Source organism: Aethalodelphis obliquidens, unplaced genomic scaffold, assembly GCF_003676395.1.
Source record: "Aethalodelphis obliquidens isolate GAN/ISIS:26980383/991018 unplaced genomic scaffold, ASM367639v1 scaffold22, whole genome shotgun sequence".
NCBI classification, from domain to species: Eukaryota; Metazoa; Chordata; class Mammalia; order Artiodactyla; family Delphinidae; genus Aethalodelphis; species Aethalodelphis obliquidens.
Window position 1 is genome coordinate 24,903,026 of NW_020837966.1, and position 26,155 is coordinate 24,929,180.

A 26,155-nucleotide genomic window follows, 5' to 3' on the forward strand; every position below is an offset into this window, starting at 1 on the left:
CCTTATAAATTTATTTGAAATTATCTCAGGTCATAAGAAACTGGAGAAAAGGAATTCTAAGTCTTATATTAATAGAGACACAGAGAAGTACTACCTGAATGAAAGGTAGCAATTTAAGAAACAAATTTTAGACAAAACCATGTCCTGTATTTTATTTCTTCTCCCCCAAACATGGTATTTTTAGTGTTATTTGTAATACAGAAAATTACAAAGTTTTTCCTGCCCAAGAAATGTATTTCCTACGTTCATCCACACACCATGTCATAAAGAATAATTAAAATGAACCTTACAATATTAAATACTCTTCTTGCCCTGAGCAGATAGATCCTTCCAGGTTATTTTATGAATCTTTTAAAACTGTTGTTCAGAGAAAATTAGAGCCGGATCAAACCAGGTTAAACAAACATGAGTTTATTTTCTTTTTCCAGCAGTGCTGCAGGCAAGGGCAGTAGCTCTGAACTGCCAATTGTTCTGCAGGCAGAAACACACAGGTTGCTCACTGGTTTATTGAATTCGAATCTGACGACAGAAAGCAAATTATCTCTAAGGGAACTTTATCACCAGGGTGTCTGTTCAATAGCGATGTCTGTTGCTGCCTTGGACATTACACAGAAAGATCAATGACAGGCTGGCCTGAAACCACCCTTAGAGTAAGTTTCTTCCCACTGACCTTCACTTAAATTGGTCATCCAAAGCATCCTTTATTCTTAAGATGGAGAGGAAAGCCATCTTCTAGAGCTCTCAGTTGACTCTTTATAAATTGCGCCTTACTACGAAACAGTCTTTCTTTCATAAACCAGGATAATTCATTCTCCCCAATCAGGCTGAGCATTTCCATGTATCTTTTGAAATTAAGTATATATACTCAAGCAAATTCCAGTTAAAAGTTGTAGTAGCCAGCATTCTTCAGAAAAGCTGAACCAATAGGATATATAGGAGAAGGTTTATTACAGAAGTGGGCTCACACATTTATGGAGGCAGGAGGTCACACGGTCTGCCGTTTGCAAGCTGGAGAAGCAGGAAAGCTGGTGGTGTCATTCAGAGTTCCAAAGCCTGAGAGTAGGCATACGTCCCAGTCCAAGCCTAAAGGTCCAAGAATCAGGAGCACGGACATCCAAGGTCAGGAGAAGATGGGTGTCCCAGTTCAAAGAGAGGACGAATTCTCCCTTCCTCAGCTTTTTTATTCTATCAGGCCTTCTAAAGTTCGGACGATGACAGTCCCTATTGGCAATGGCAATCTATACTCTCTCCACCAACTCAAATGCTAATCTCTTCCAGAGACACCCTCCCAGACACACTCAGAAATAATGTTTTACTAGCTATCTGAGCATCCCTTAGCCCAGTCGAGCTGACACGTAAGATTAACCATCACAAAAATTAAAATATCTTTTGAATTTTACGAAAATAGATAGCCAAATTCAAACCCAAACAAGTCCTATTTTTTTTTCTTCAGAGCAGTGTTTTGGTGTGTTTTGCTGATGTCTACAGCATACCAATGCTAGTTAACCTGCCAGGCTTTTCCTGTTTCTCAGCTGGCACAAAGCCAGGGATAGCTCTGAGTACATATGTCTTCAGGTCTGTTGGTCACAGGCTGATTCTCTAATTGATAGGTTGAAAAGACAAATCTTTGTCTCTTCCTTACCACCTTTCCACTCCTTCAGAGTTTTGACCACTTCATGGGTGTCATATTCTAAAACTATTTTGTATTTCCATTGCCTCAAGGACAAGTAAAGACACGGCTGCTCTCCAGCAATTTGGCTTCTATGCAGAACTATTTAGAAAACCGTAGGTCACCGTTTGGTATAGATCTCTACCTAATTTTGACCATAATTTTAACATCAAGATAAATACTAATTAATCGTCTAGACAACAAAGAACAGATAGAATGGAAGTTCTACTTGATTCCAACAAATAAACTGGGTTAATTAAAGAAAACATTGAAATTGGAGGTAGGCCTTAATCCTTGTTTTCCTCTTGGACTTTTACCCTTCTACACGTTATCCATTACCACATCAAACTGTCCTTCAGACTCTGCATGTGATCATTTTTTTTTAACATCTTTATTGGAGTATAATTGCTTTACAATGGTATGTTAGTTTCTGCTGTATAACAAATTGAGTCAGCTATATGTTTACATATATCCCCATATCCCTTCCCTCTTGCATCTCCTTCCCACCCTCCCTGTCCCACCCCTCTAGGTGGTCACAAAGCACCGAGCCGATCTCCCTGTGCTGTGCGGCTTCCTCCCACTAGCTATCTATTTTACATCTGGTAGTGTATATATGTCCACCACATGTGATCATTAGTTTATTACCACCTAAAGAGCGATAATTTCAAGTCTCTGTTAGCTACTCTTGGGGAAAAGGGCCAGGCCCATGGAGAAGGGAAGTGGATGCACTGGGGAGACCACGTGTGATGGTTCTGCCCCCCACATCACCCCTTCTCCTTATCCTCTGATGGCTGCGAAGTAGGCGCTGAAGCTGCTTGCTCAACCTAGACCAGTAATTCTGGTGGGTTTCCATTCTTAACACTTATGATTGGTTGAAGAATGTCCCTTAAGTTTCATATCTACCTGAAGTTCAAATGAAGTCATACAAGATTAGGATGGACCCTAAACCAATGACTGGGGTCCTTGTAAGAAGAGGGAGATTTGGGTACAGACACATGCACAGAGGGAAGACGACGTGGGGAGACACACAGTAAGAACTGCCTGTGAGGATGGAGTCAGAGATTGGAGTGATGCATCGGTAAGCCAAGGAGCACCAGGGATGGTTGACTGTCCCCAGAAGCTAAGAGAGGCAAGAAGGACTCTCCTTCAGAGCCTCCAAAAGGAGCCAGCTCTGCCAGTGCCTTCATTTCCAACTCCTGCTCTCCAGAACTGTGGGACAAGAAATTCCTCTTGGTTCAAGCCACCCGGTTCGTGATACTTTGCTATGGCAGTTCTAGGAAACGAATACAAAGCCCAATTTCTCCTCGAATCCCACTGCTCTGTTCTGTGTGGGATGTCTGGGGTGGGGAGAGTCCAAGAGGGAAGCAAGTGTGGCCTTAAACCTAAAGGCTACCCCCAAGCCCTATCCCATGAGCTCAGCACATCACGAAGGTTTTAAGTAATTTCAAAAGGCCACAGGAGTGAGGTAGAGACATTAATGAGCTGTCAAGCCAGGGATGGTGGGAGCTACAAAGCCCACCAGCTGCTTAAAGGAGTTTCCCCCTCCTTTCCTCTAGCCCACTGGTGCCCTGAGGGGAAGTGTTGCAGGACTACCCCATCTTCCCATTTGCCAAAATTAGCCAGGAATGAGTTTTTACATGAACTCTCCCAATTATTTGGTTTAAAAGAAAACTCTGTTGCAGAATGAAGCAAACCATCTATGGCTAGGCAGTTCCTCATTCTAGGGCATCACCTGTGGTTCCTGGGATCAGGGGTCCTGTGACGGCACCCCACCATCCTGTCAGTTTGCTTGAGCTGAGACGTAGCAGTGCTTCTGTTGACCGTGTTTGAAGTTTTTTCGTTTGTTTAATTTTTTTTAACTTTTTATTTTATATTGGAGTTTAGCCGATGAACAGTGTTGTGATAGTTTCAGGTGCACAGCAAAGGGCCTCAGCCATACGTATACAGGTATCCATTCTCCCCCAGACTGCCCTCCCATCCAGGCTGCCACATAACATTGAGCAGAGTTCCTTGTGCTATACAGTAGGTCCTTGTTGGTTATCCATGCAGCAGTGTGTACATGTCAATCCCAAATTCCCTAACTATTCCTTCCCCACAACCTTCCGCCAGTGTTCACTCCCAGTATAACATGTAAACCGATTCTTTGACATTCAGGCTTTCAACTTCCAAACATGTTTTCTGGAACTCATCATGTATAAAAGAAAGGGGCAACCTGTTGTGACCCTTTGAGATTTGTTTTTTTTTTAATTACGTAAGATTTTAAGTGAGTCATGATCTAACAATATTAAAGATAATATTAAATTTAACTTAACAGTTTGATACTTCCATTGTCTGTTGAAAGGAAATTATTAATCCGTAATTCCTCCCTTTGCAGAAGGGGAGAAGTGATTTTCTAAGCTGCACTTTAAAGGGATTTACTTATAAGGGAAGTGTTTCCTTATGACTCAGAGGCAGGCGAGTACATGCTGCCTCTGTCATCAGCAACTGGGCTTCCATGGAGAATTACCCAGAACATCATAGGTCGCCATTTTAGAATAACCCTCCTCTGTAGGGTGACAGGATATTGAGGAGTTGGCAGTTTTTGTCCTCTCTTACTAAAGCCCCCAAAAAGAAAAGATCAGCATGTTTAAAGGTCCAATGTCCCCAGACAGGGTTAGATTTATAGGACTGACAAGGTCAGCTCTTCAATGGCTGTAACCCAGAGCCTCATACTGAGAAAGAGAGATTCAATTTGTCTCATAATTCCAAATGTGCTCCCAGCCACTATGGATCTGAAGTCTCCAAATGACAGTGGAGGAACAACTGCTTCTCTGTGTGATTGAGTTCCTTGAGTTCATCCAAATTAGCCCCCAAGGCCAAGTGTTAGCTCTGTAGCTAATTCATCCCTCATCAAATTCCCAAAAAGCAGATTCAAAGCAATAGGTCATTGTATAGTTAGCTTTTATTTGCAGGAATAAGTGGTATATGTTACAGCTGGGTGTGAAGAGGTGATGTCAGTTTTTTCATACTCAGAACCCCATGGTTATTCCTCCATAGTGGAGTTAATCAGTCTTCTAGCAGCAAGTTCTATGGAGGTGGCATCACAGAATCATCTGCAGAATCCGTTCCCTCCTCTCCACGTTCACTGCCACCATCTCCTGAACAAGTTCGGTAATTTCTTTAAGAGATTGGATTCGTCCAGTTATAAGGGCTTAGGACCCAGTTTCTAATATCTTAAATTGGTGACTCATATGACCAGAGCATCCAAAGGAAACTGCAGCCTTCAGGCATGGATGGAAACAGGTGTTCAAAGATGTCGTAAGGTCTCTACCTCTCCTTTTCTCTGTGTCCCTTGGGCTCTATTTATCTCTGCTTGGCTTCTTGCAGACATGATTTCTTTGGCAGGCAAAACGACTGCCAACGGTTCTAGGCGCCCATCTCCAGACTTAACAATTCAGCAGAAAGACGGTTTCCTCAAATGGCTCCTGATTTTGGTGAACTGCCTATTTCTAAACCAATCACTTCAGAGAGGAGAATAGGGTCTCCTGATTGGCCAGGCCTCCTGCGTCCTTGCCCATCTTTATACTCTAGATAGTACGGGAAACAGCTTCTCCACTGGAAAAAGTAATGCTGCTTTTTCTATACATTTATACAAATGTGTGCATTATGGTATATAACACAGTGGAATCATTTCTAGTTATGTAACCATCTAAGGTCCTCCTGATTTATAGAGGCCTGGTATACAGGAGGTAGATAGTAGATATCTACAAGTGCATGAGTCCAGTTTTTCATCCCCTTCCATGACAACTTGTGGTCACCCGTGTGTTCCTTAAGCATGAACATGTGTTGCCAGACTTCAGAGGGGAAGAACTACTGCAGAGTAGTCTTAGTCTTAACAGAGGCCTTTATTAATGCTTGAAACAATGGATCTAGGAGGGAACAGAGCTGTAGTTAATAGAGCATTTGGCTAGTGCACTTACATGGTGCATTTTATGTGCCATGCACTGTTCTCAGCACTGCACATCTCTACAACAACCCTATGGATAGAGTTACTTTTATTTTTATTTATTTATTTATTTGCGGTATGCGGTCCTCTCACTGTTGTGGCCTCTCCCGCCGTGGAGCACAGGCTCTGGACACACAGGCTCAGCGGCCGTGGCTCACGGGCCCAGCCGCTCCACGGCATGTGGGATCTTCCCGGACCGGGGCACGAACCCGCGTTCCCTGCATCAGCAGGCGGACTCTCAACCACTGCACCACCAGGGAAGCCCTATAGTTACTTTTATTATTACAGTATCTCAAATTAAAAAATTTAGATACGGAGACATTAACTTACCCAAAGTCACATAGCTCATAACTGGTCCAAGCCTGATTTGAGGCTAGACAATTGAGTTCCAGATCATATGTCCTTATTCACTACACTGCATTGCTCAGATAAGGAAGTGGTTGAATTTCCCAAAAGAGCAGTTCTCCCAACTTCATATTGTGCCCACAATTGGATTATCCCCAGGAAGAGTAAGCGGCCACAGAAGTGTGATGTGATTTAATGACAGCTACTAAAAATTACAAATCCTTCTACAAATTTTCTCCTTCACTGATCTTCTCCATCGTCTGGAACTCTAGCACTGGAGGCTTAGCTCTTTGTGAAAAACAATGGGAAGATTAACACACTAAACCCCTGTGAGCCACTAAAATCTTGAAGATGGGTAGTACGGTAGTTTGTAAATTTCCTTTCTCATTTCATGAGACCCGTAGGAAATTGGACAGGGAAGTTTTGAGGAAACAATGGATTTCCATAAAGGGAAAGAAGAGCCTTGTGAGAGGTTGTGAAGAGCTAGCTGGGTCCCATAGCTGAGTAGCCACAATATGTTGGGTGCCTTTTGTGCAATGGAAATACCAAAATTAGGGATGCACGGATGGAAACGACACTGGGAAAAACATGTGTACAGCACTTTACAGTTAATAGAAACTTTCACGTATATTATCTATTGTATAAGATAATCATCATAGTATCCTGTGTCATTAAAAAATAAAGACTGATGTAGATCAGTGGCTCTCAACTTGGGGTGATTTTGCCCCCAGGGAACATTTGGGAGATATTTTTGTTTGTCATGACTTGGGAGGAGGGGCAGAGCTACTGGAGTACAGTGGGTAGAGGATAAAGATGCTGTTAAACATCCTCCCCAGGACAAAGACTTCTCTGGTCCAAAATGTCAGTAGTGAGAAACCTTTTTGTCTTGGAGCATAAGTCATTTGGCCACAGGTCATACACTTAGCAAGTATCAGGGTGAAGGCTAGGACCCAGGTCATCTGATGACAAATCCTGTGCTTGTTTCCTTATTCATATCCTTTGGCATTATACAGTATGCAGTGTGATACAGGCTTTTTAGGTTTGGGGAATTTTAAATGGTATAAATTCGGTGCTTTGAAAGAGTCAGCTCACCCCTCAGAGCGTTTAATACACCGTAGGCCTATGTTACTTCGTGGAAGTAGACTCCATGTCGAAAACACAAATGTCTGTCACCTTCCTTATTGAGTTCTCGTATGCCAACATTTCACAGTGTCCAGCAAATTATTTTGTAAATGGGAATATGATTAATTCCTTTAAAGCTATTTTTGTGATTATTGAGGTAATTAGGATTTCATCACCACTCTATTTTTGTAAGTACATTCTGCTCTTTGGCTAATGGGGTATCGTACGTTCTTTATTGAGCAAGTGTTATGTGTATATCTATGGTGTAAATGAACCTGTCTGTATCCTGTACATTGATTTGGGATGACCCAGTTAATTCGTATATTGCCTTCAGGTTGTCACATGTGATAGGTGGGGTGCATGAAGCAGGATGATTTAATAACTATATTAAGAGAATGGGGTCCCATTTTCCCCATATATACCAGTGATTAAATAAGAGGACAGTTTTGAAGATAAAAGAGAACTACTACCTAATAAATACCAGGAATCTCACTGACCCTCTTACATAAGTTTTTACTGTCATCCTAGAAGATTGGTGCTACGAGCTCTATTCTATAGATGAGGAAGCTAAAACTGAAAAAGTTAAGCAAGTTGCCTCCATCCAGTCACACAGCTAGAGCTGATAGAACTGGAATTTGAACACCCATCCTTCTGATGCCAACATCCTTTGTAGAGTTCTCACACCGTCATACTGTCTCATCAGCCTAAATCATAGAACCTGGAGTGGGTCGTCAGGAAGGCTGTCACTTCTCTATCCCTAAGAGCCTTTGAGAAAGGTATATGCAGCATTTGCGACCCAGTGCATCTAAACCTTCCCTTGATTTTAAACTGTTAGCCAAAATTTTATTAAGTAAAGCTGTGCCCATCCTAGTCCTTTTGTAAAGGACTCTGTTAAGGTTGGAACTACTGCCAAGTGGTTCAGTGACTCTGAATTCCTATAACATAATATTGATTTTTCTTTTATGATATTTATTTACTCATTCACTCCGTCCCTTAACAGATGCTTACAGGGCATCTACTACATGTCGGTCCTGTGTACTAGATCCAGGAGATTGAGTCCTCAAACAAACACAGTCCCTGCCCTCAGAGAAGCTGATATTCCATGTGATAGGACAAGTTAACTAGTAAACGAAACTTCTGGATTGTGTTGAATGGGAGGAAATAAAATGGCTGCAGGAAAAGAGAATAACAGGAAAAGGGAAATTCACTTTAGAAATGTAAGTCGGGAAAAGTCTATAAGGGACAGCTTGAAGTCCTGAGAGGGTATGAAGGTGAGAGCTATGCCCTGATATCAAGGCAGACAGAACAGCAAACAGAAAGGTCCTGAGGTGAGAAAGGGGTTCAGATACTCTAAGAACTTGCAGAAGGCCAGTGTGACTAGAGTTCACCGAAGGGTAGAAAGATTAAGGTGAAATAAAGTAGGCTAGAGAAGGGCGAAGGCCAGATCCCTTAGGCTTTGTAGGTTCTAGGAAAGAATCTCTTCTGAGTGCAACTCAGAGCCAAAGAAGGATCTTTAAGCCTGGGGGGTGACGTAGTCTGATCTATATTTTAAAAGATTCCCTGGCCACTGACTGAAGAATGCGTTTCAGGGGCAGGCGTAGAAATAGATCATTTAAGAGGCTGTCGTGAAGGGTTGGGTGAAAAAGAGGGAGCAGAAGAGATAGACAGAAGTGGGTAGATTTGAAAGATACAGTGAAGATTCAACAGGCATTTACCTTGAATGGGCCATCTGTGTACCTTTCTTATTTCTCCAGCTAGCCTCTAAGCCATGCTGTGTGTCTTATTCATCTTTGCATCTCCCCCTTCAGCTGTAGTCAAGTTTAAAACAGGGTTCTCTCGAATCCTTCCTGTTCCAGTTTTGTGTCTGTCAGTGAAAGTGTTTCCTTCCCACCTGGTAGCAGATATTTGTCCCTAATTGTGGGCCCTGAGATGGCCATCTACATTTGCTATTTTGCCAAAGTCATACCTTGTTGTGGAATATTTTAATTTTTTAAGTTCAGTTTTTGCATCTTTTTAAAAGTGTATTGTCTGACATATTTCAGAAAGAAATATGCTTAATAATAACTCATTTAATTTAAGTCTTCTCATCTAGAAGAAAACACTTTCAATGAAAATGCATAAAGTGGCCCATCAAGGGATTTATTTTTTCTTATTCTTCAGCAGTTTTAAGACTAACGGTGATCTACAGTAAGCCTTCTCTCTGCATAATGTGGTTAGAGCTGTCGAAGAGAGAGAATGGTTACAACGAGTCTCCTTTTTCTAATAGTTATTCCAACAGACTGTTGAGACCATATTAGCAAGAAAAGTATTAAGAGTACTAAGTCATGCATCCTAATCATGTGTATGTAGACGAATATCCTAAAGATGAAGCTGTCAAGTGATGTAGCCATGATTTAATAGTTTGAAAATGACAGAATGACAGAAATAATTTCCAGTTGGTCATATGGGATAAACTTACCATTTTGGGTTTATTTGCTTTGATTTCAGAATTACCATTTCTGAAGATGGAAGCCTCAGAATCGTCAATGTGACAAAATCAGATGCTGGAAGTTATACCTGCATAGCCACTAACCATTTTGGAACTGCTAGCAGTACTGGAAACCTGGTAGTGAAAGGTAATTACTAACCCGGAGAACATATAGATTAATATGTGTGTCCTCATTTCAAATAATGTAATCTATTGAAGTGACATCCTTCATATTAATATGTACAGATATCACTGTGTCGCTAAATTAATTCATCATGGCAAACATGATATGATTAATAATTCTTAGGGAACTGTTGGTAATGCATATGATTGAAAAGCTATCTTATTTCAGGATCATCCAATACAATTTTGAGAATTACAGCCATTGTAGCTATTATAGTATTGTAACTAATGTTATCTTCAATCCTTTAATTAAATTTCTTTCAAGTCTCTATAGATTTGGAATTCATGTCTAGGAACACTGTGCTAACAAATTAAAAACCCACGACTCAAATACTAATTTTAGCTAACATTGTTTAAGCAATGACATTGGCGATTTTTTAAAAGAGCTGCCTTGGTTATTCAGAGGTATGGATGTGGAGTATTATACTAATAAAGGGCTTTGACCACCCCTGTGTTTTGCTTCAGTCACCCAGCCAACCCTGTCGGTTTTAAAGAAGGAAAATTTTCCACATCCCTTAGCCTGGGTGCTTTATAGTAGAGACAGAAACTCCTTTATGCTCTTGGCATGGCACAGGATGTAAGTCTATTCCAACACCAGGTTGATGGGATGGGCTGAAAGTACCAAGTAAGAATTGTGAGAGATGAGATTTTAATTTACATTTAATGTGCATTTCTATCACTTTATATCTTGCCCCTGAGTCAGGGATCTTGGCAATGATCTGACTGAGGAAGATAAAGCTTAGGTTGGTGAGTTTCTCAGGGTCACCAGTAGCAGAAGAGGGATGTGAACCCAGGAATCCTGATTCTGCATTCTCCCTGGTTCTTTCTACTGTGCCAGGAAATCTTACTCATTTTTCCTGTTTCTCTATAATAGATACAGATGTGTTACAGCATATTTATTATTTCCCTCTTGCCCATTTGTAGCTCCCTCTGTGAAGTAAGATAGCCTAAGGCAAATTAAAATATCCCCAAAAGAATATTTGCCTCTATTTTAATTTAAAGAAGAAAACTAAAAATTACCTAATTATGTATTTCGGAGTCATTAGAAGTTGGAAAAGTACTGCCACTTATGGAAGCCTTTTTATCATAAACATACTTGTCTATGCAGATAGAAAACTGTAAGTTCAAGAGTCAGACGTAAATCTGTATTTGGATGGACTCCAGCTATTTCAACCTATTATTCACTCAGAGCAATAGTGTGGGTATGTGACTATGTGTTCGTTCTGTTTCACAGGGCAGAGAAAAAAGAAGTTAGTAAGACTTGTAAAACAAAATTTCAGCTAGACGTCTTTGCTAATGTATAGCTTTCTCAGCTACAAAAGGAAACTTAGTGATGGACTAGGACCAGGAGGAACCGCAAGGTTTCAGAGCTGATCAATGACAGAGCTGACACCTAACTATAGATGATTTGCTAGTTATGGAGATAAAAGAGAAGAGTAGGCAGAAGTCTTCAGTAGTGATGAAGAGGCTGGGCTCAGAGTCAGAGAGATCTGGCTTTGAATCTTATTTCTCCCACTTACTGGCTCCGTGACCTTGGATGGGATAATTAACCTGTGTGGGGATAATAGCAATGCTGACATCATCGGGTTGTTTTGATGACTGAGATTATCCTTGTGAACCGCTTAACATGGTGCTTGGCACTTAGGAAATACTAGTAGTTGCTTTTGCTGTTGTTGTTTGTATTTTAACAAAATGGCTCTACATACCTTCTAAATCTTATTGAAATGGAAATTCATGAAGTTTCCACCCATTAGGAGAATCAGTAAAGAGAAGGGAGCCTGCCACAAAGACATGACTGAGACTGTGAAAGACTATGAACACCTGAGCAGAGACGTCATATATATGCTGCTATGTATTGTTGAAACTGGGGTATTTTCACATGTAGGAATAAGTTATGTCCTGTGTTTGGTTAGTATCCTTCTCATAAACCTGACTTCCTCAGCTCTCAAAATAGTTGGCAGAAAGGAAAATCCTCTCTTTCCCATCAGAGTCCATCTCCCAGGAGTACCACCAGCCCCAGGATAAAAACATTCTTAACCATGCATAGAATTCCCTGCTGCTCCTCTTGTAGTGAATTATGGTACAAAGCTTAGAGAGACACCAGTGATGAAATGCACAATGATCGCCTCCTTACTTGGGTGGATGTAAATGTTGCTGACATGGTAACTTCTTTCTATGTTAAGAAACTTAACACTTCATTTTTTGCCTTCTAGTAAAATGTAAACAGTGATTCCGCATGTATAACAGATTATTTTAGGCAATCCAGAGTTAAACTGGGTTTTTTTAATTTAAGTAATTATTTCTTTCAGTGTATATTAGGAAAATGCTAGTTTTTTTTCTCTTTGTTCCTGTGATCTGGTTCACATCTGCACAAATTTCTTTTTTTTTTTATTTAATTTATTTTTTTATACAGCAGGTTCTTATTAGTTATCCATTTTATACAAATTAGCATATATATGTCAATCCCAGTCTCCCAATTCATCCCACCACCACCCCCACCGCCACTTCCCCGCCTTGGTGTCCATACGTTTGTTCTCTACATCTGTGTCTCAATTTCTGCCCTGCAAACTTGTTTATCTGTACAATTTTTCTGGGTTCCACATATATGCGTTAATATACGATATTTGTTTGTCTCTTTCTGACTTACTTCACTCTGTATGACAGTCTCTAGATCCATCCATGTCTCTACAAATGACCCAACTTCATTCCTTTTTATGGCTGAGTAACATTCCATTGTACATATGTATCACATCTTCTTTATCCATTCCTCTGTGGATGGGCATTTAGCTTGCTTCCATTAACTGACTGTTGTAAACAGTGCTGCAACGAACATTGGGGTGCATGTGTCTTTTTGAATTATGGTTTTCTCTGGGTATGTGCCCAGAAGTGGGATTGCTGGGTCATATGGTAATTCTATTTTTAGTTTTTTAAGGAACCTCCATACTGTTCTCCATAGTGGCTGTATCAATTTACATTCCCACCAACAGTGCAAGAGGGTTCCCTTTTCTCCACACCCTCTCCAGCATTTGTTGTTTGTAGATTTTCTGATGATGCCCATTCTAACTGGTGTGAGGTGATACCTCATTGTAGTTTTGATTTGCATTTCTCTAATAATTAGTGATGTTGAGCATCTTTTCATGTGCTTCTTGGTCATCTGTATGTTTTCTTTGGAGAAATGTCTGTTTAGGTCTTCTGCCCATTTTTGGATTGGATTGTTTGGTTTTTTTTAATATTGAGCTGCATGAGCTGTTTATATATTTTGGAGATTAAATCTGTGTCCATTGATTCATTTACAAATATTTTCTCCCATTCGGAGGGTTGTCTTTTCATCTTGTTTGTAGTTTCCTTTGCTGTGCAACAACTTTTAAGTTTCATTAGGTCCCGTTTGTTTATTTTTGGTTTTATTTCCATTACTCTAGGAGGTGGATCAAAAAAGATCTTGCTGTGATTTATGTCAAAGAGTCTTCTTCCTATGTTTTCCTCTAAGATTTTTATACTGTCTGGTCTTACATTTAGATCTCTAATCCATTTTGAGTTTATTTTTGTGTATGGTGTTAGGCAGTGTTCTAATTTCATTCTTACATGTAGCTGTCCAATTTTCCCAGCACCACTTATTGAAGAGACTGTCTTTTCTCCATTTTATATCCTTGCCTCCTTTGTCATAGATTAGATGACCATAGGTGCGTGGGTTTATCTCTGGGCTTTCTATCCTGTTCCTATTGATCTATATTTCTGTTTTTGTGTAAGCACCATATTGTCTTGATTACTGTAGCTTTGTAGTATAGTCTGAAGTCAGGGAGTCTGATTCCTCCAGCTCCATTTTTTTCCCTCAAGACTGCTTTGGCTATTCAGGGTCTTTTGTGTCTCCATATAAATTTTAAGATTTTTTGTTCTAGTTCTGTAAAAAATGCCATTGGTAATTTGATAGGGATTGCATAGAATCTGTAGATTGCTTTGGGTAGTATAGTCATTTTCACAATATTGATTCTTCCAATCCAGGAGCATGGTATGTCTCTCCATCTGTTTGTATCATTAATTTCTCTCATCAGTATCTTATAATTTTATGCATACAGGTCTTTTGTCTCCCTAGGTAGGTTTATTCCTGGATATTTTATTCTTTTTGTTGCAATGGTAAATGGGAGTGTTTCCTTAATTTCTATTTCATATTTTTCATCATTAGTGAAAAATGCAAGAGATTTGCATTTTGTTAGATTGTTTATTTGAAGCTATCTGGTCCTGGGCTTTTGTTTGTTGGAAGGAGTGCAAGAGATTTCTGTGCATTAATTTTGTATCCTGCAACCTTACCACATTCATTGATTAGGTCTAGTATTTTTCTGGTGGCATCTTTAGGATTCTCTATGTATAGTCTCATTTCATCTGCAAACAGTGACGGTTTTACTTCTTCCTTTCCAATATGTATTTCTTTTATTTATTTTTCTTCTCTTATTGCCATAACTAGGACTTACACAACTATGTTGGATAATAGTGGTGAGAATGGACATCCTTGTCTTGTTCCTGATCTTAGAGGAAATGCTTTCAGTTTTTCACCATTTAGAATGATGTTTAGGGCTTCCCTGGTGGCGCAGTGGTTGAGAGTCCACCTGCTGATGCAGGGGACACGGGTTCGTGCCCCGGTCCGGGAAGATCCCACATGCCGCGGAGCGGCTGGGCCCGTGAGCCATGGCCACTGAGCCTGTGTGTCTGGAGCCTGTGCTCCGCAGTGGGAGAGGCCACAACAGTGAGAGGCCCGTGTACAGCAAAAAAAAAAAAAAAAGAGTGATGTTTGCTGTGGGTTTGTCATATATGGCCTTTATTATGTTGAGATAGGTTCCCTCTATGCCCACCTTCTGGAGAGTTTTTATCATAAATGGGTTGAATTTTGTCAAAAGCTTTCTCTGCATCTATTGAGATGATCACATGGTTTTTCTTCTTCAATTTGTTAATATGGCGTATCACACTGATTGATTTGCATGTATTGAAGAATCCTTGCATCCCTGGGATAAATCCCACTTGATCATGGTGTATGATCCTTTTAACGTGTTGTTGGATTCTGTTTGCTAGTTTTTTGTTTTTTGTGTGTGTGTGTGGTACGCGGGCCTCTTACTATTGTGGCCTCTCCCATTGTGGAGCACAGGCTCCGGACGTGCAGGCTCAGCGGCCATGGCTCACGGGCCCAGCCGCTCCGCAGCATGTGGGATCATCCTGGACCAGGGCACAAACCCATCTCCCCTGCATCGGCAGGCGGACTCTCAACCACTGTACCACCTGGGAAGCCCCTGTTTGCTAATATTTTGTTGAGGATTTTTGCATCTATATGCATGAGTGATATTGGTCTGTAATTTTCTTTTGTTGTAGTATCTTTGTCTGGTTTTGGTATCAGGGTGATGGTGGCCTCATAGAATGAGTTTGGGAGTGTTCCTTCCTCTGCAATTTTTTTTCAAGAGTTTGAGAAGGATGGGTGTCAGCTCTTCTCTAAATGTTTGGTAGAGTTCACCTGTGAAGCCATCTGGTCCTGGGCTTTTGTTTGTTGGAAGATTTTTAATCACAGTTTCAATTCCATTACTTGTGATTGGTCTGTTCATATTTTCTATTTCTTCCTGGTTCAGTCTTGGAAGGTTATACCTTTCTAAGAATTTGTCCATTTCTTCCAGGTCATCCATTTTTTTGGCATAGAGTTGCTTGTAGTAGTCCCTTAGGATGCTTTGTATTTCTGCGGTGTCTGTTGTAACTTCTACTTTTTCATTTCTAATTTTATTGATTTGAGTCCTCTCCCTCTTTTTCTTGATGAGTCTGGCTGATGGTTTATCAATGTTGTTTATCTTCCAAAGAATCAGCTTTTAGTTTTATTTATGTTTGCTATTGTTTTCTTTGTTTCTATTTCATTTATTTCTGCTCTGATCTTTATGATTTCTTTCCTTCTACTAACTTTGGGTTTTGTTTGTTCTTCTTTCTCTAGTTCTTTTATGTGTAAGGTTAGATTGTTTATTTGAGATGTTTGTTGTTTCTTGATGTAGGATTGTATTGCTATAAACTTCCCTCTTAGAACTGCTTTTGCTGCCTCCCATAGGTTTTGGCTTGTCGTGTTTTCATTATCATTTGTCTCTAGGTATTTTTTGGTTTCCTCTTTGATTTCTTCAGTGATCTCTTGGTTATTTAGTAACGTATTATTTAGCCTCCATGTGTTTGTGTTTTTTACGTTTTTTTCCCTGTAATTGATTTCTAATCTCATAGCATTGTGCTCAGAAAAGAAGCTTGATATGACTTCAATTTTCTAAAATTTACTGAGGCTTGATTTGTGACCCAAGATGTGATCTATCCTGGAGAATGTTCCATGCGCACTTGAGAAGAAAGTGTAGTCTGTTTTTGGATGGAATGTCCCATATATATCAACTAGATCTATCTGGTCTATTGTGTCCTTTAAAGCTTGTGTTTCCTTATTAATTTTCTGTTTGGATGATCTGTGCATTGGTGTAAGTGAGGTGTTAAAGTCCCCCATTATTATTGTGTTACAGTGGATTTCCTCTTTTATAGCTGTTAGCAGTTGCTTTATGTATTGAGGTGCTCCTATGTTGGGTGCATATATATTTATAATTGTTATATCTTCTTCGTGGATTGATCCCTTGATCATTATGTAGTGTCCTTCCTTGTCTCTTGTAACATTCTTTATTTTAAAGTCTATTTTATCTGATGTGAGTATTGCTACTCCAGCTTTCTTTTGATTTCCATTTGCATGGAATATCTTTTTCTATCCCCTCACTTTCAGTCTGTATGTGTCCCTAGGTCTGAAGTGGGTCTCTTGTAGGCAGCATACATACGGGTCCTGTTTTTGTATCCATTCAGCGAGCCTGTGTCTTTTGGTTGGAGCATATAATCCATCCATGTTTAAGGTAGTTATCGATATGTATTTCCTATGACCATTTTCTTAATTATTTGGGGTTGGTTTTGTAGGTCCTTTTCTTCTTTTGTGTTTCCCACTTAGAGAAGTTCCTTTAGCATTTGTTGTAGAGCTGGTTTGGTGGTGCTGAACTCTCTCAGCTTTTGCTTGTCTGTAAAGCTTTTGATTTCTCCATCGAATCTGAATGAGATCCTTGCTGGGTAGAGTAATCTTGGTTGTAGGTTCTTCCCTTTCATCACTTTAAATATGTCATGCCACTCCCTTCTGGCTTGTAGTGTTTCTGCTGAGAAATCCACTGTTTACCTTATGGGAGTTCCCTTTTATGTTATTTGTCGTTTTTCCCTTGCTGCTTTCAATAATTTTTCTTTGTCTTTAATTTTTGCCTATTTGATTACTGTGTGTCTTGACGTGTTTCTCCTTGGGTTTATCCTGTATGGGACTCTTTGTGCTTCCTGGACTTGGGTGGCTATTTCCTTTCCCATGTTAGGGAAGTTTTCAACTACAATCTCTTCATATGTTTTCTCAGGTCCTTTCTCTCTCTCTTCTCCTTCTGGGATCCCTATAATGCGAATGTTGTTGCATTTTATGTTGTCCCAGACGTCTCTTAGGCTGTCTTCATTTCTTTTCATTCTTTTTTCTTTATTGTCTTCCACAGCAGTGAATTCTACCATTCTGTCTTCCAGGTCACCTATCCGTTCTTCTGCCTCAGTTATTCTGCTATTGATTCCTTCTAGTGTAGTTTTCATTTCAGTTATTGTATTGTTCATCTCTGTTTGTTCTTTAATTCTTCTAGGTCTTTGTTCAACATTTCTTGCATCTTCTCGATCTTTGCCTCCATTCTTTTTCCGAGGTCCTTGATCATCTTCACTGTCATTATTCTGAATTCTTTTTCTGGAAGGCTGCCTATCTCCACTTCATTTAGTTGTTTTTCTGGGGTTTTATCTTGTTCCTTCATCTGGTACGTAGCCCTCTGCCTTTTCATCTTGTCTGTCTTTCTGTGAATGTGGTTTTTGTTCCCCAGGCTGCAGGATTGTAGTTCTTCTTGCTTCTGCTGTCTTCCCTCTGGTGGATTGGGCTTGGAAAATACTAGTTTTTGATGAGGCAAATGAGTACTTCATTTTTTTTTATTTGCGTATAATTTCTTTACAATGTTGTGTTAATTTCTGCTGTACAGTGAAGTGAATCAGGTATATGTATACGTATATCCCCTTTCTCTTTGTCCTCCCTCCCACCCCACCCCCATCCCACCCATCTAGGTGGTCACAGAGCACCAAGCTGAGCTCCCTGTGCTATATAGCAGGTTCCCAGTAGCTATCTATTTTACAGATGGTAGTGTACTTATGTGAAACTTGATCTCCCAGTTCGTCCCACCCTCCCCATCCCCCCGTGTCCACATGTCTATTCTCTATATACACCTTTATTCCTGCCCTGCAAATAGATTCATCTGTACAAATGAGTACTTTAAAAACTGAGATTTTGTAGTGGACGGGAGAGTGAGAAGGATGGGACCAGAAGAGCCTGGTGGCCTATGAAAAGAGGAAGGCAGAGATCTGTAGGCAGGAACTGTGAAGTCAAAGTATGATGTTTCCCCACCTGATTGTGGGGGGAATTCATTTGTTTCAAAGCAAAGTTCTTTCTGGTATTCAACTGTATTCTCCACAGAGGCCCTCTGATTCTTATATTATTCTTCCAGGTGAGGTGGGACAAAGAAATATGAGCTTTATCTGGTTAATTTGTTCACACGGTTAATCCTGTTGCTTGGGTAAGGTCAGAAGATGTTTGAGAGAACATTTATTTCCCATTGCTTGGTTCTGAGTCCCATTAGCATTAGTGGGAAGTACACAAGTGTGCAAAGGGGCACCCAGACCACCAGGTCTCCGAGAAGGAAATTAATATAAATGGAGAAATACAGTTTAGAAATCTGCCCCGTAAAGCACGGTAAAGGCAGAGAAAACCATTCTGAACTCTGTATGAACTGTGCCAGGTCCTGAATCTCACGTCAAAATACTTGAGTGCTGTACCTTTAATGTAAATGTAGCAGTTTAGTCCAAAATAGATGGAGCACTGTGTTTTAATTCAATTTAGAGATCTACAAAGGGACTAATTTATCAGAGAAGTTGCACTCTAACCTTAAAATGTGCTTGTATTCGTTTTGATCTCCTCCCATGTCTCAGATTAAAACACTGTGAAGGTCAGATATGAGAACACATCTCCTCTAACCTTTTTACAATAATTCTGTCATTAACAACACTTTTAAAATCCAATTCTCTTTCCCCCGACCCCCACCCCAGTGTTTTAGAGAGAAGCTGAAGATACTGTCAAACACAGGGACAGTAAGTAGAGGCAGGGAAAGAGAGGACAAATCCACTACAGCAGGTACAGTAGGTTTAAAATACATCTGTAGCAGGCAAGCACAAAATGGAGAAATATCCAGATTATGCATGAGCAGGCTTCCAAACTGCAGAATTCTGACAGGTGCCCAGGGGGCTCTTGATTATCATCCCATCATCTGAATTTCTAAATTTGACTGATTTAATTTTTTTAGCTAGTTAGCATCTATTTGGAATTTTGGTTTGCTCTTTCATTTTAAGCAAGAAGAGTTCTCGAGTCAGACCCTTGGATCCTAACAGAAAGCATCATATTTGACCTTTCATGGAAGAAGTGCTTTAGCGATTATGAACGTTGTTAAGAACTATATGGTAAGCAGGCCACATTTCCGTGCAGTATTGTACTTACTAATTCATTTTTATCTCTAGAGCAGAGTTAAAGGCATGCCATTTTGCATGACACAGTGTCTTTACTGTACAGGTTTCCTATAACGGATATTTCTAAGTAGCAGTCCTCAAGATGAGTGACTTCTCTTTGTCTTGGATATAGTTCATCAAGATAATTATGGTAATAGCAGCCCTAGGTCTTATTGATCACCTCCAGGGCTCAAAATGAAATGCAGGGCTATAAGCTGTGCTGTTATCTAGCTGAACTACATCCAAAGTGACCTTGAGTAACTCTGTGGCTGGTGGTTCCAGACCATGCTTTGAGAAACCATATTCTATATCAAAGAACTTTGTACATGCCACCTTCTAAGTGGAAGTTCAGTGGATTCCCAATGCCTCACCCCTAACCTAACAAATCTGTATCTTTAGAGATGAGACCTGAAAACCCTACATTTTTAATAAATTCATCATACACACCAAAGTCTCAGAAGACTGCATTTTCAGGGATTGGAAAACCATGGCCCACGGGCCAAATCCAGCTAGCCATCTATTTTTGTACAGCCCAGCAGCTAAGCATGGTTTCCACATGTTTAACTGGTTGAAATCAAAAGAATAATAATACTTTCAGATATGTAAAAATTTTATGAAGTTCTTATTTCAGTGTGCATAAGTAAGATTTTAATGAAATGCAGCTGTGTCATTTGTTTACCTATTAATGATGGTGGTTTTGCACAGCAGCAGAGTTGAGCAGTCATGACAGAGATCATATAAGTACCTACATAATATCCTCAGTTTTGCCTCTTGACCAGCAAAGCCTAAAACGTTTACTATTCAGCCCTTTACAGAAAAATACTTACTAATCCTTCCTTTCTTTTGATAACCTTTTTTTTTTTTTTTTTTTTTTTTGGCGGTACGCGGGCCTCTCACTGCTGTGGCCTCTCCCGTCGCGGAGCACAGGCTCCGGACGCGCAGCCTCAGCGGCCATGGCTCACGGGCCCAGCCGCTCCACGGCATGTGGGATCCTCCCAGACCGGGGCACGAACCCGTCACCCCTGCATCGGCAGGCAGACTCTCAACCACTGCGCCACCAGGGAAGCCCCAAAAAATTGTTCTTCTGTTTTAACTGTAGGAAATTCAGAAATATCAGCCTTTCCGTGCATGGCATGACCAACACGATAATGTAGAGTCTTTTCAATTGGAACCTTTTTTGAAAATGAGTTTGAAGCAGCCTACATCTTTTGTGTAAAGTTATTCAAGGCTTTATCCATATATGACTGAGGATCAATCAGAAATCAGTAACCAGCAATGACATTTGGCTGCTAACCCACAACAAAAGCTTTTAACATCGGGCCCTTACAACAGAATACGTTTCAACCTAATTGGATGTCTTCTACTGGAACCAGTTATTTCGAGATGATAATTAAGGGTCTTTTTAATAGGATTGACACAAATTCTGACCCAAGGCATCTAGAATAGGAAGGAAAAGTTTGTTGTTAGAAGTGCTAAATGCTAATTATGTTAGATTTCCTGGTAGAAGAACAGTGGCCAGAACATTTCAGTACTAGATCCTGTTAGATGTGAGAAGACCTACCACACTGGAATTTTCAGCAGCTAAGTCAAATAGCAGAAGCTTAAAGAAAGGGTAGATGGTTGTGCCTCTTGTCCTTCCTGTGCTCACGGAGCATGACATAACCTAGAACTCTCTTTATACAAAGACACGAAGCCAAGATTTCAATGAAACAGAGCATAATTATTTCCCCTGAGATTCTTGTGAGCCCTAATGAGGGCCACATAGATTTACTAAATAGTGTGCCTTTAGCAGTATCAGTCATGGGTATGATCGTCCTCTTGTCTGATCATCTCTGTAAAAGAGCTTCTCTCCTTTTATAATGTTGAGATTTAAATTTATTAAGACTGTATGTCAGGACAGTCTACCCTGACTCCATCCTACCCATCATTTCTCCATTCTTGGTCCAGAGGGAAGACATAATTCCTTAACTATTGTGCTTCTCTACGCCAACTCTGCCCTTTTCCTAGGAAGGCCTCTATGCTGAAAGCAGCTTTCACGTACTTGCCTTTAGTATAAAAGACATCGTGTGGATCAACAAGATTTTGAAGAACCGTCCACCTCATTAGTAATCAGGGAAATGCAAATTAAAGTACCAGTGTGATATGACATTTTATATATAAGACTGGCAAAAGATAGACATCTAACCAAACCTTTTGTTGGTAAGAATGTGAAGAAAATGGTACTCACACAGTATGAGTAGGAATGTGACCTGCAATAGTCACTGGGGAGAACAAGTAAAATTGGCCCAGCAATTCTATTTCAGGGTATTTACTCTAGAGGAAATTACACGTGTTCTGAGGTAGACTTGCAAAGATGTTCATTATGTTGTTTGCAATGACAAAAAAAAAAAAAAAAGCAAGCAAATTAAAGAATAATACATATGGTAGTATTTCATATAATGCATGTAATATGATTTAATAGAGAATTAGTAATAAAAATAATACCATGTAATGTTTAAACATACAGATACATGCTCAACATAAGCGCTAACTCGTGATTATATTTGCGAGGGAGGGAAGCTGGAGGAAGGTTACATGAAAGAACTTTAGCTGTATTGATAATATTTTGGGGGGTAAATTTTTAATGTATATTCAGGGGGAAAAGGCTAGAGATCTATGGGAAAAATGTTAAAGACTGTTAATTCTAGAAATGGGAATATGAGTATCAGTAAATATGTTTTGTAGTTTTACATGTGTGATATCTCTAGTTAAAAAGAAAACCTCAGGTCAGAATTCCTCTACGTGGTCAGACATTATAGTCAAAATCATCCAGAGAATGGTTCTGATTTTCTCCTTCTCTCCTAGACATTGTAGAATAGAGAAGACCTTATTCCTAGTGATATTTAACCCGTTTAATCCAAGTATTTTCTTTTAAGGAAAAAACCCTACTGTAGAATGAAATAAACGGTTATTTCCTAATGAGTACTTACCAATCAAAATAAACAAAACAAACAAAAAGGCAAACAGAATATGACTCTTTGGCTTCATTAAGTGTGAAGCACATAATTAATTGTTTTCCCTGCAATTCATAGAGACTTGTGTTGTACTGGTTCAGTTTAATTGAACTTATTACCACAAGCAGATAATAAGAAGTATATTGAAGATATCCATCTGGCTTGCCCTGAAAACCTCACGTTTCATTCTTCACGGCTGTCATAGGCCATACTAATTGCCTCATTTCAGCTGTCTTACAATCAGTATGATTTAGCTATAAATGTGAAAAAATCCTTACTTGAGAGGAGGTTGATATTAAGAAGCATAGATCTCTGACCTACCTCTGCTACCACGTCTGAACACATGCCCAGCATTATTAAAGTTATATATTTTTCAAATACGTAAATAAAAATCCTCTCTTTCTCACATACGTCCTTTTAAGTTACGTCTGTCCTCTTATATCTTGCCATATAGCTAGTCCCCTACTGAAGGAAAAAAATGGTTTACATTGAGCTTTTCAGTGATAAAATGTTTCAAGATCCATGTGGTTTGTTTTCAACTATAGTGAGTTTTCTTTTTTATAATGTCCAATGTTGAAATGGATTTTGAAAGACTAATTGTGTTATCAATAAGGAGGAAAGTAAAATTAAGCACTTTTATCTTCTGTTCCCAAATATTGAAGCTCCCTGTGGTTTGAGAATAATGTTTTCTCATGCAGACTGGTTTCATAGGGACGTGCTCTCTCATAAGCAGAGGGGGGTGTGTGTGTGTTTCACATCATCCTGCTCCTTGTATTTCAGAGGCAGCCCCATGGGGGAAGCCAACACTTGGTTCCCAACCTTGAAAAGGAAAATGTGGCCTATTACAAACCCTGAACCAGAAAAGAGATGTGTCAGAATAATTCATGAGTGACTCTCACCTACCTTCCTTTCTTGGCATTTGTTCTCTATGCCAGAGGCAGGAGGGGTATTGCCCTCCCAAACAAGTAACCTCACCACACCATGATTGACTTTCTCTGGCTGTCATAGGCAATCACATCTGAGAAAACCATCCAAAAGACTGTGTAGGCCTTTAGGTTAAATACAGAACCTGACCAAGATGAAAGCAAGTTAATTAACATTTCCATCAACTCTCTCTGATTTACTCTAGCAAGATCTATTTCTAAAAGGTTAAAATGGTTATCTCTTTTATGCAGCCATTTGAAGAGCTGAAAGTAGGCTACTGGTTATGGGAGAAGAAATATAAGCAGAACATTTAGAACAACAGTGGATTTTTACATGGCCTTCTAGCAGTTTTATAATCAGTGTGCAAAAGTGCAAGACATGTTGCTTAGTGAAGATTAGCAACATCTGCTTTAAAAATTTTCCAAACTGGAAAACATGTTCCCTATTATCATATTAACTATTATCATATTAATATTATCATATTAATATGATAATATTATCATATTAATTATCATATTAACTCCCCCCCCTTTCTCTCTCTTCAGCAGTAGAACTGCTTATAAGTATAAGTCAAGCTTGGGCTTGGCCTAAAAGAGTGGGATCCAAAGGGTCCAGTCAGAAGTGCCTTCTCTTCCATACCTACTCTTATAATCCTAGCCCACATCTCTTCTGATATCACATCTATCTCCACTGTCTCTGCCCACAGCATAAGTAAAACATCTGGTGCTGTTGGTGCTAATACTTTTTGATGAATAAGACAAAAGAAACTGAATTATAAAGACCAGTATAGATGATGAGGGGACACTGATGCAGTCTGAATATGAGGGAATAGTTAAAGACACAAAATATGTAGCCATCTCTCTCCCTCTAGAACACTGTGAGCCTTGGCCCACAAGCCACAGAATTGTCTAGGGGGGTTTTTGGGGTTTTTTTTTTTTTAATAAATGCACATTCCTGGACCCCTGACCTGATGAATAAAAACCTCCAGGGGTGCAACCCAGGAATTTTCATTTTTAGTAAGTTCCCCAGGGAATACCTGCATACATCAAAGGTCAAAAACCTTGAAGCTCACAGTCTAAGGATGCATACCAAGAGCCAAGAAATAGAGCTGTGTTCAAACTATGGAAGGAATAGGAAGGAAGGGAGGGAGGAAGGGAGGAAGGGAGGAAGGGAGAAAGGAAGGAAGGGAGGAAGGGAGGGAGGGAGGGAGGGAGGAAGGAAGGAAGGGAGGGAGGAAGGGAGGGAGGAAGGGAGGAAGGAAGGAAGGAAGGAAGGGAGGGAGGGAGGAAGGAAGGGAGGGAGGAAGGGAGGAAGGAAGGAAGGAAGGGAGGGAGGAAGGGAGGAAGGAAGGGAGGGAGAAAGGAAGGAAGGGAGGGAGGAAGGGAGGGAGGAAGGAAGGAAGGAAGGAAGGGAGGGAGGAAGGAAGGGAGAAAGGAAGGAAGGAAGGGAGAAAAGGAAGGAAGGAAGGAAGGGAGGAAGGAAGGAAGGGAGAAAGGAAGGAAGGAAGGAAGGGAGAAAGGAAGGAAGGAAGGAAGGAAGAAAACAGAGTGAGTGACTAACTAGGGGAGTGAAGGTAATCATTGAACTGGGAATTAAAAGATGACTAAGAGGGGCTTCCCTGGTGGTGCAGTGGTTGAGAGTCTGCCTGCCAATGCAGGGGACACGGGTTCGTGCCCCGGTCCGGGAGGATCCCACATGCCGCGGAGCAACTAGGCCCGTGAGCCACAACTACTGAGCCTGCGCGTCTGGAGCCTGTGCTCCTCAACAAGAGAGGCCACGGTAGTGAGAGGCCCGCACACCGCGATGAAGAGTGGCCCCCGCTTTTCGCAACTGTTAAAAAATATAAAGGTAATTGCAGGCAGAAGAAATTTATCTAATGTATGAGAGGAATGAAAACCCCCAGCAAGTTCAGAAAAAATATATTTGAAAGGTGAGATGAGAACACTTCCAGAGAGGCAGCCCGTGAAACACTATCAATCACATTTCAGCAACTGTGGACAATAGAGAGGCAAACATTTTGATTTTCTTTTTAATGCAAAGAAAACAGGTTCCATCAACTGTACCTAAATGATCTTGACACCAACTTCAGGGGAAATTTTACATCTTCTAAGAGAATTTAAAAAGAAAAGCAGTTATCATCAACAGAGAACTTTTAAAATTATTTTTAAAGTATGTGATAATGAATATTATTTATAGAAATATTAGGGGAAAAGATAATCTCATCATTCAGAGAGATCCATATAATCTTTATGTTTTCTTCCAGAATTACATCTAGGCATGCATATATATGAAATATGTGTATGTGTATATACGTGTGTGTGTATGTTTAAATCTATGTCTGTTTTTTTTTTTTTGATGTGGACCATTTTTAAAGTCTTTATTGAATTTTTACAACATTGCTTCTGTTTTATGTTTTGGTTTTTTGGCTTCGAGGCGTGTGGGATCTTAGCTCCCCATCCAGGGATCAAACCTTCAACCCCTGCACTGGAAGGCAAAGTCTTTACCACTGGACCACCAGGGAAGTCCCTATGTCTGTCTTCTAACCTGTAAATAAATATCCTTGTTACTAAAAGATTATACTATACACACTGTTTTATAACTTCTTTTTTCATTAATAGCTTTCTGCCAGCATAGATTTTTGAACAAGAAATAAGTACTAGCCTTATTTTCTTATAAATATGTTTCTTTCTCCTGCTAGTCAAAATAGCATCAGGAAGAAGCCTTTAAAAAGACTCTCTTGTGATACCTGTGGGGACAAGATGGAGAGAGGATACTGGAGGATAATTTGCAGGACTGGTTAAAATGTTGATTAGGGCATTCATGTCAAC

At 40.0% G+C, this 26,155-nt stretch overlaps 1 protein-coding gene across 1 annotated transcript in view; it reads left to right on the forward strand.

Annotated features, from left to right (window-relative positions):
* The window catches only part of CNTN4 (contactin 4), a 496,981-nt gene that overhangs the window by 407,542 nt on the left and 63,284 nt on the right, over positions 1-26,155 (forward strand). The window contains exon 11 of the mRNA XM_027121429.1: positions 9,609-9,736. Within this exon, the coding sequence (XP_026977230.1) occupies positions 9,609-9,736 (128 nt within the window). The remainder of the gene's footprint in view (positions 1-9,608; positions 9,737-26,155) is intronic.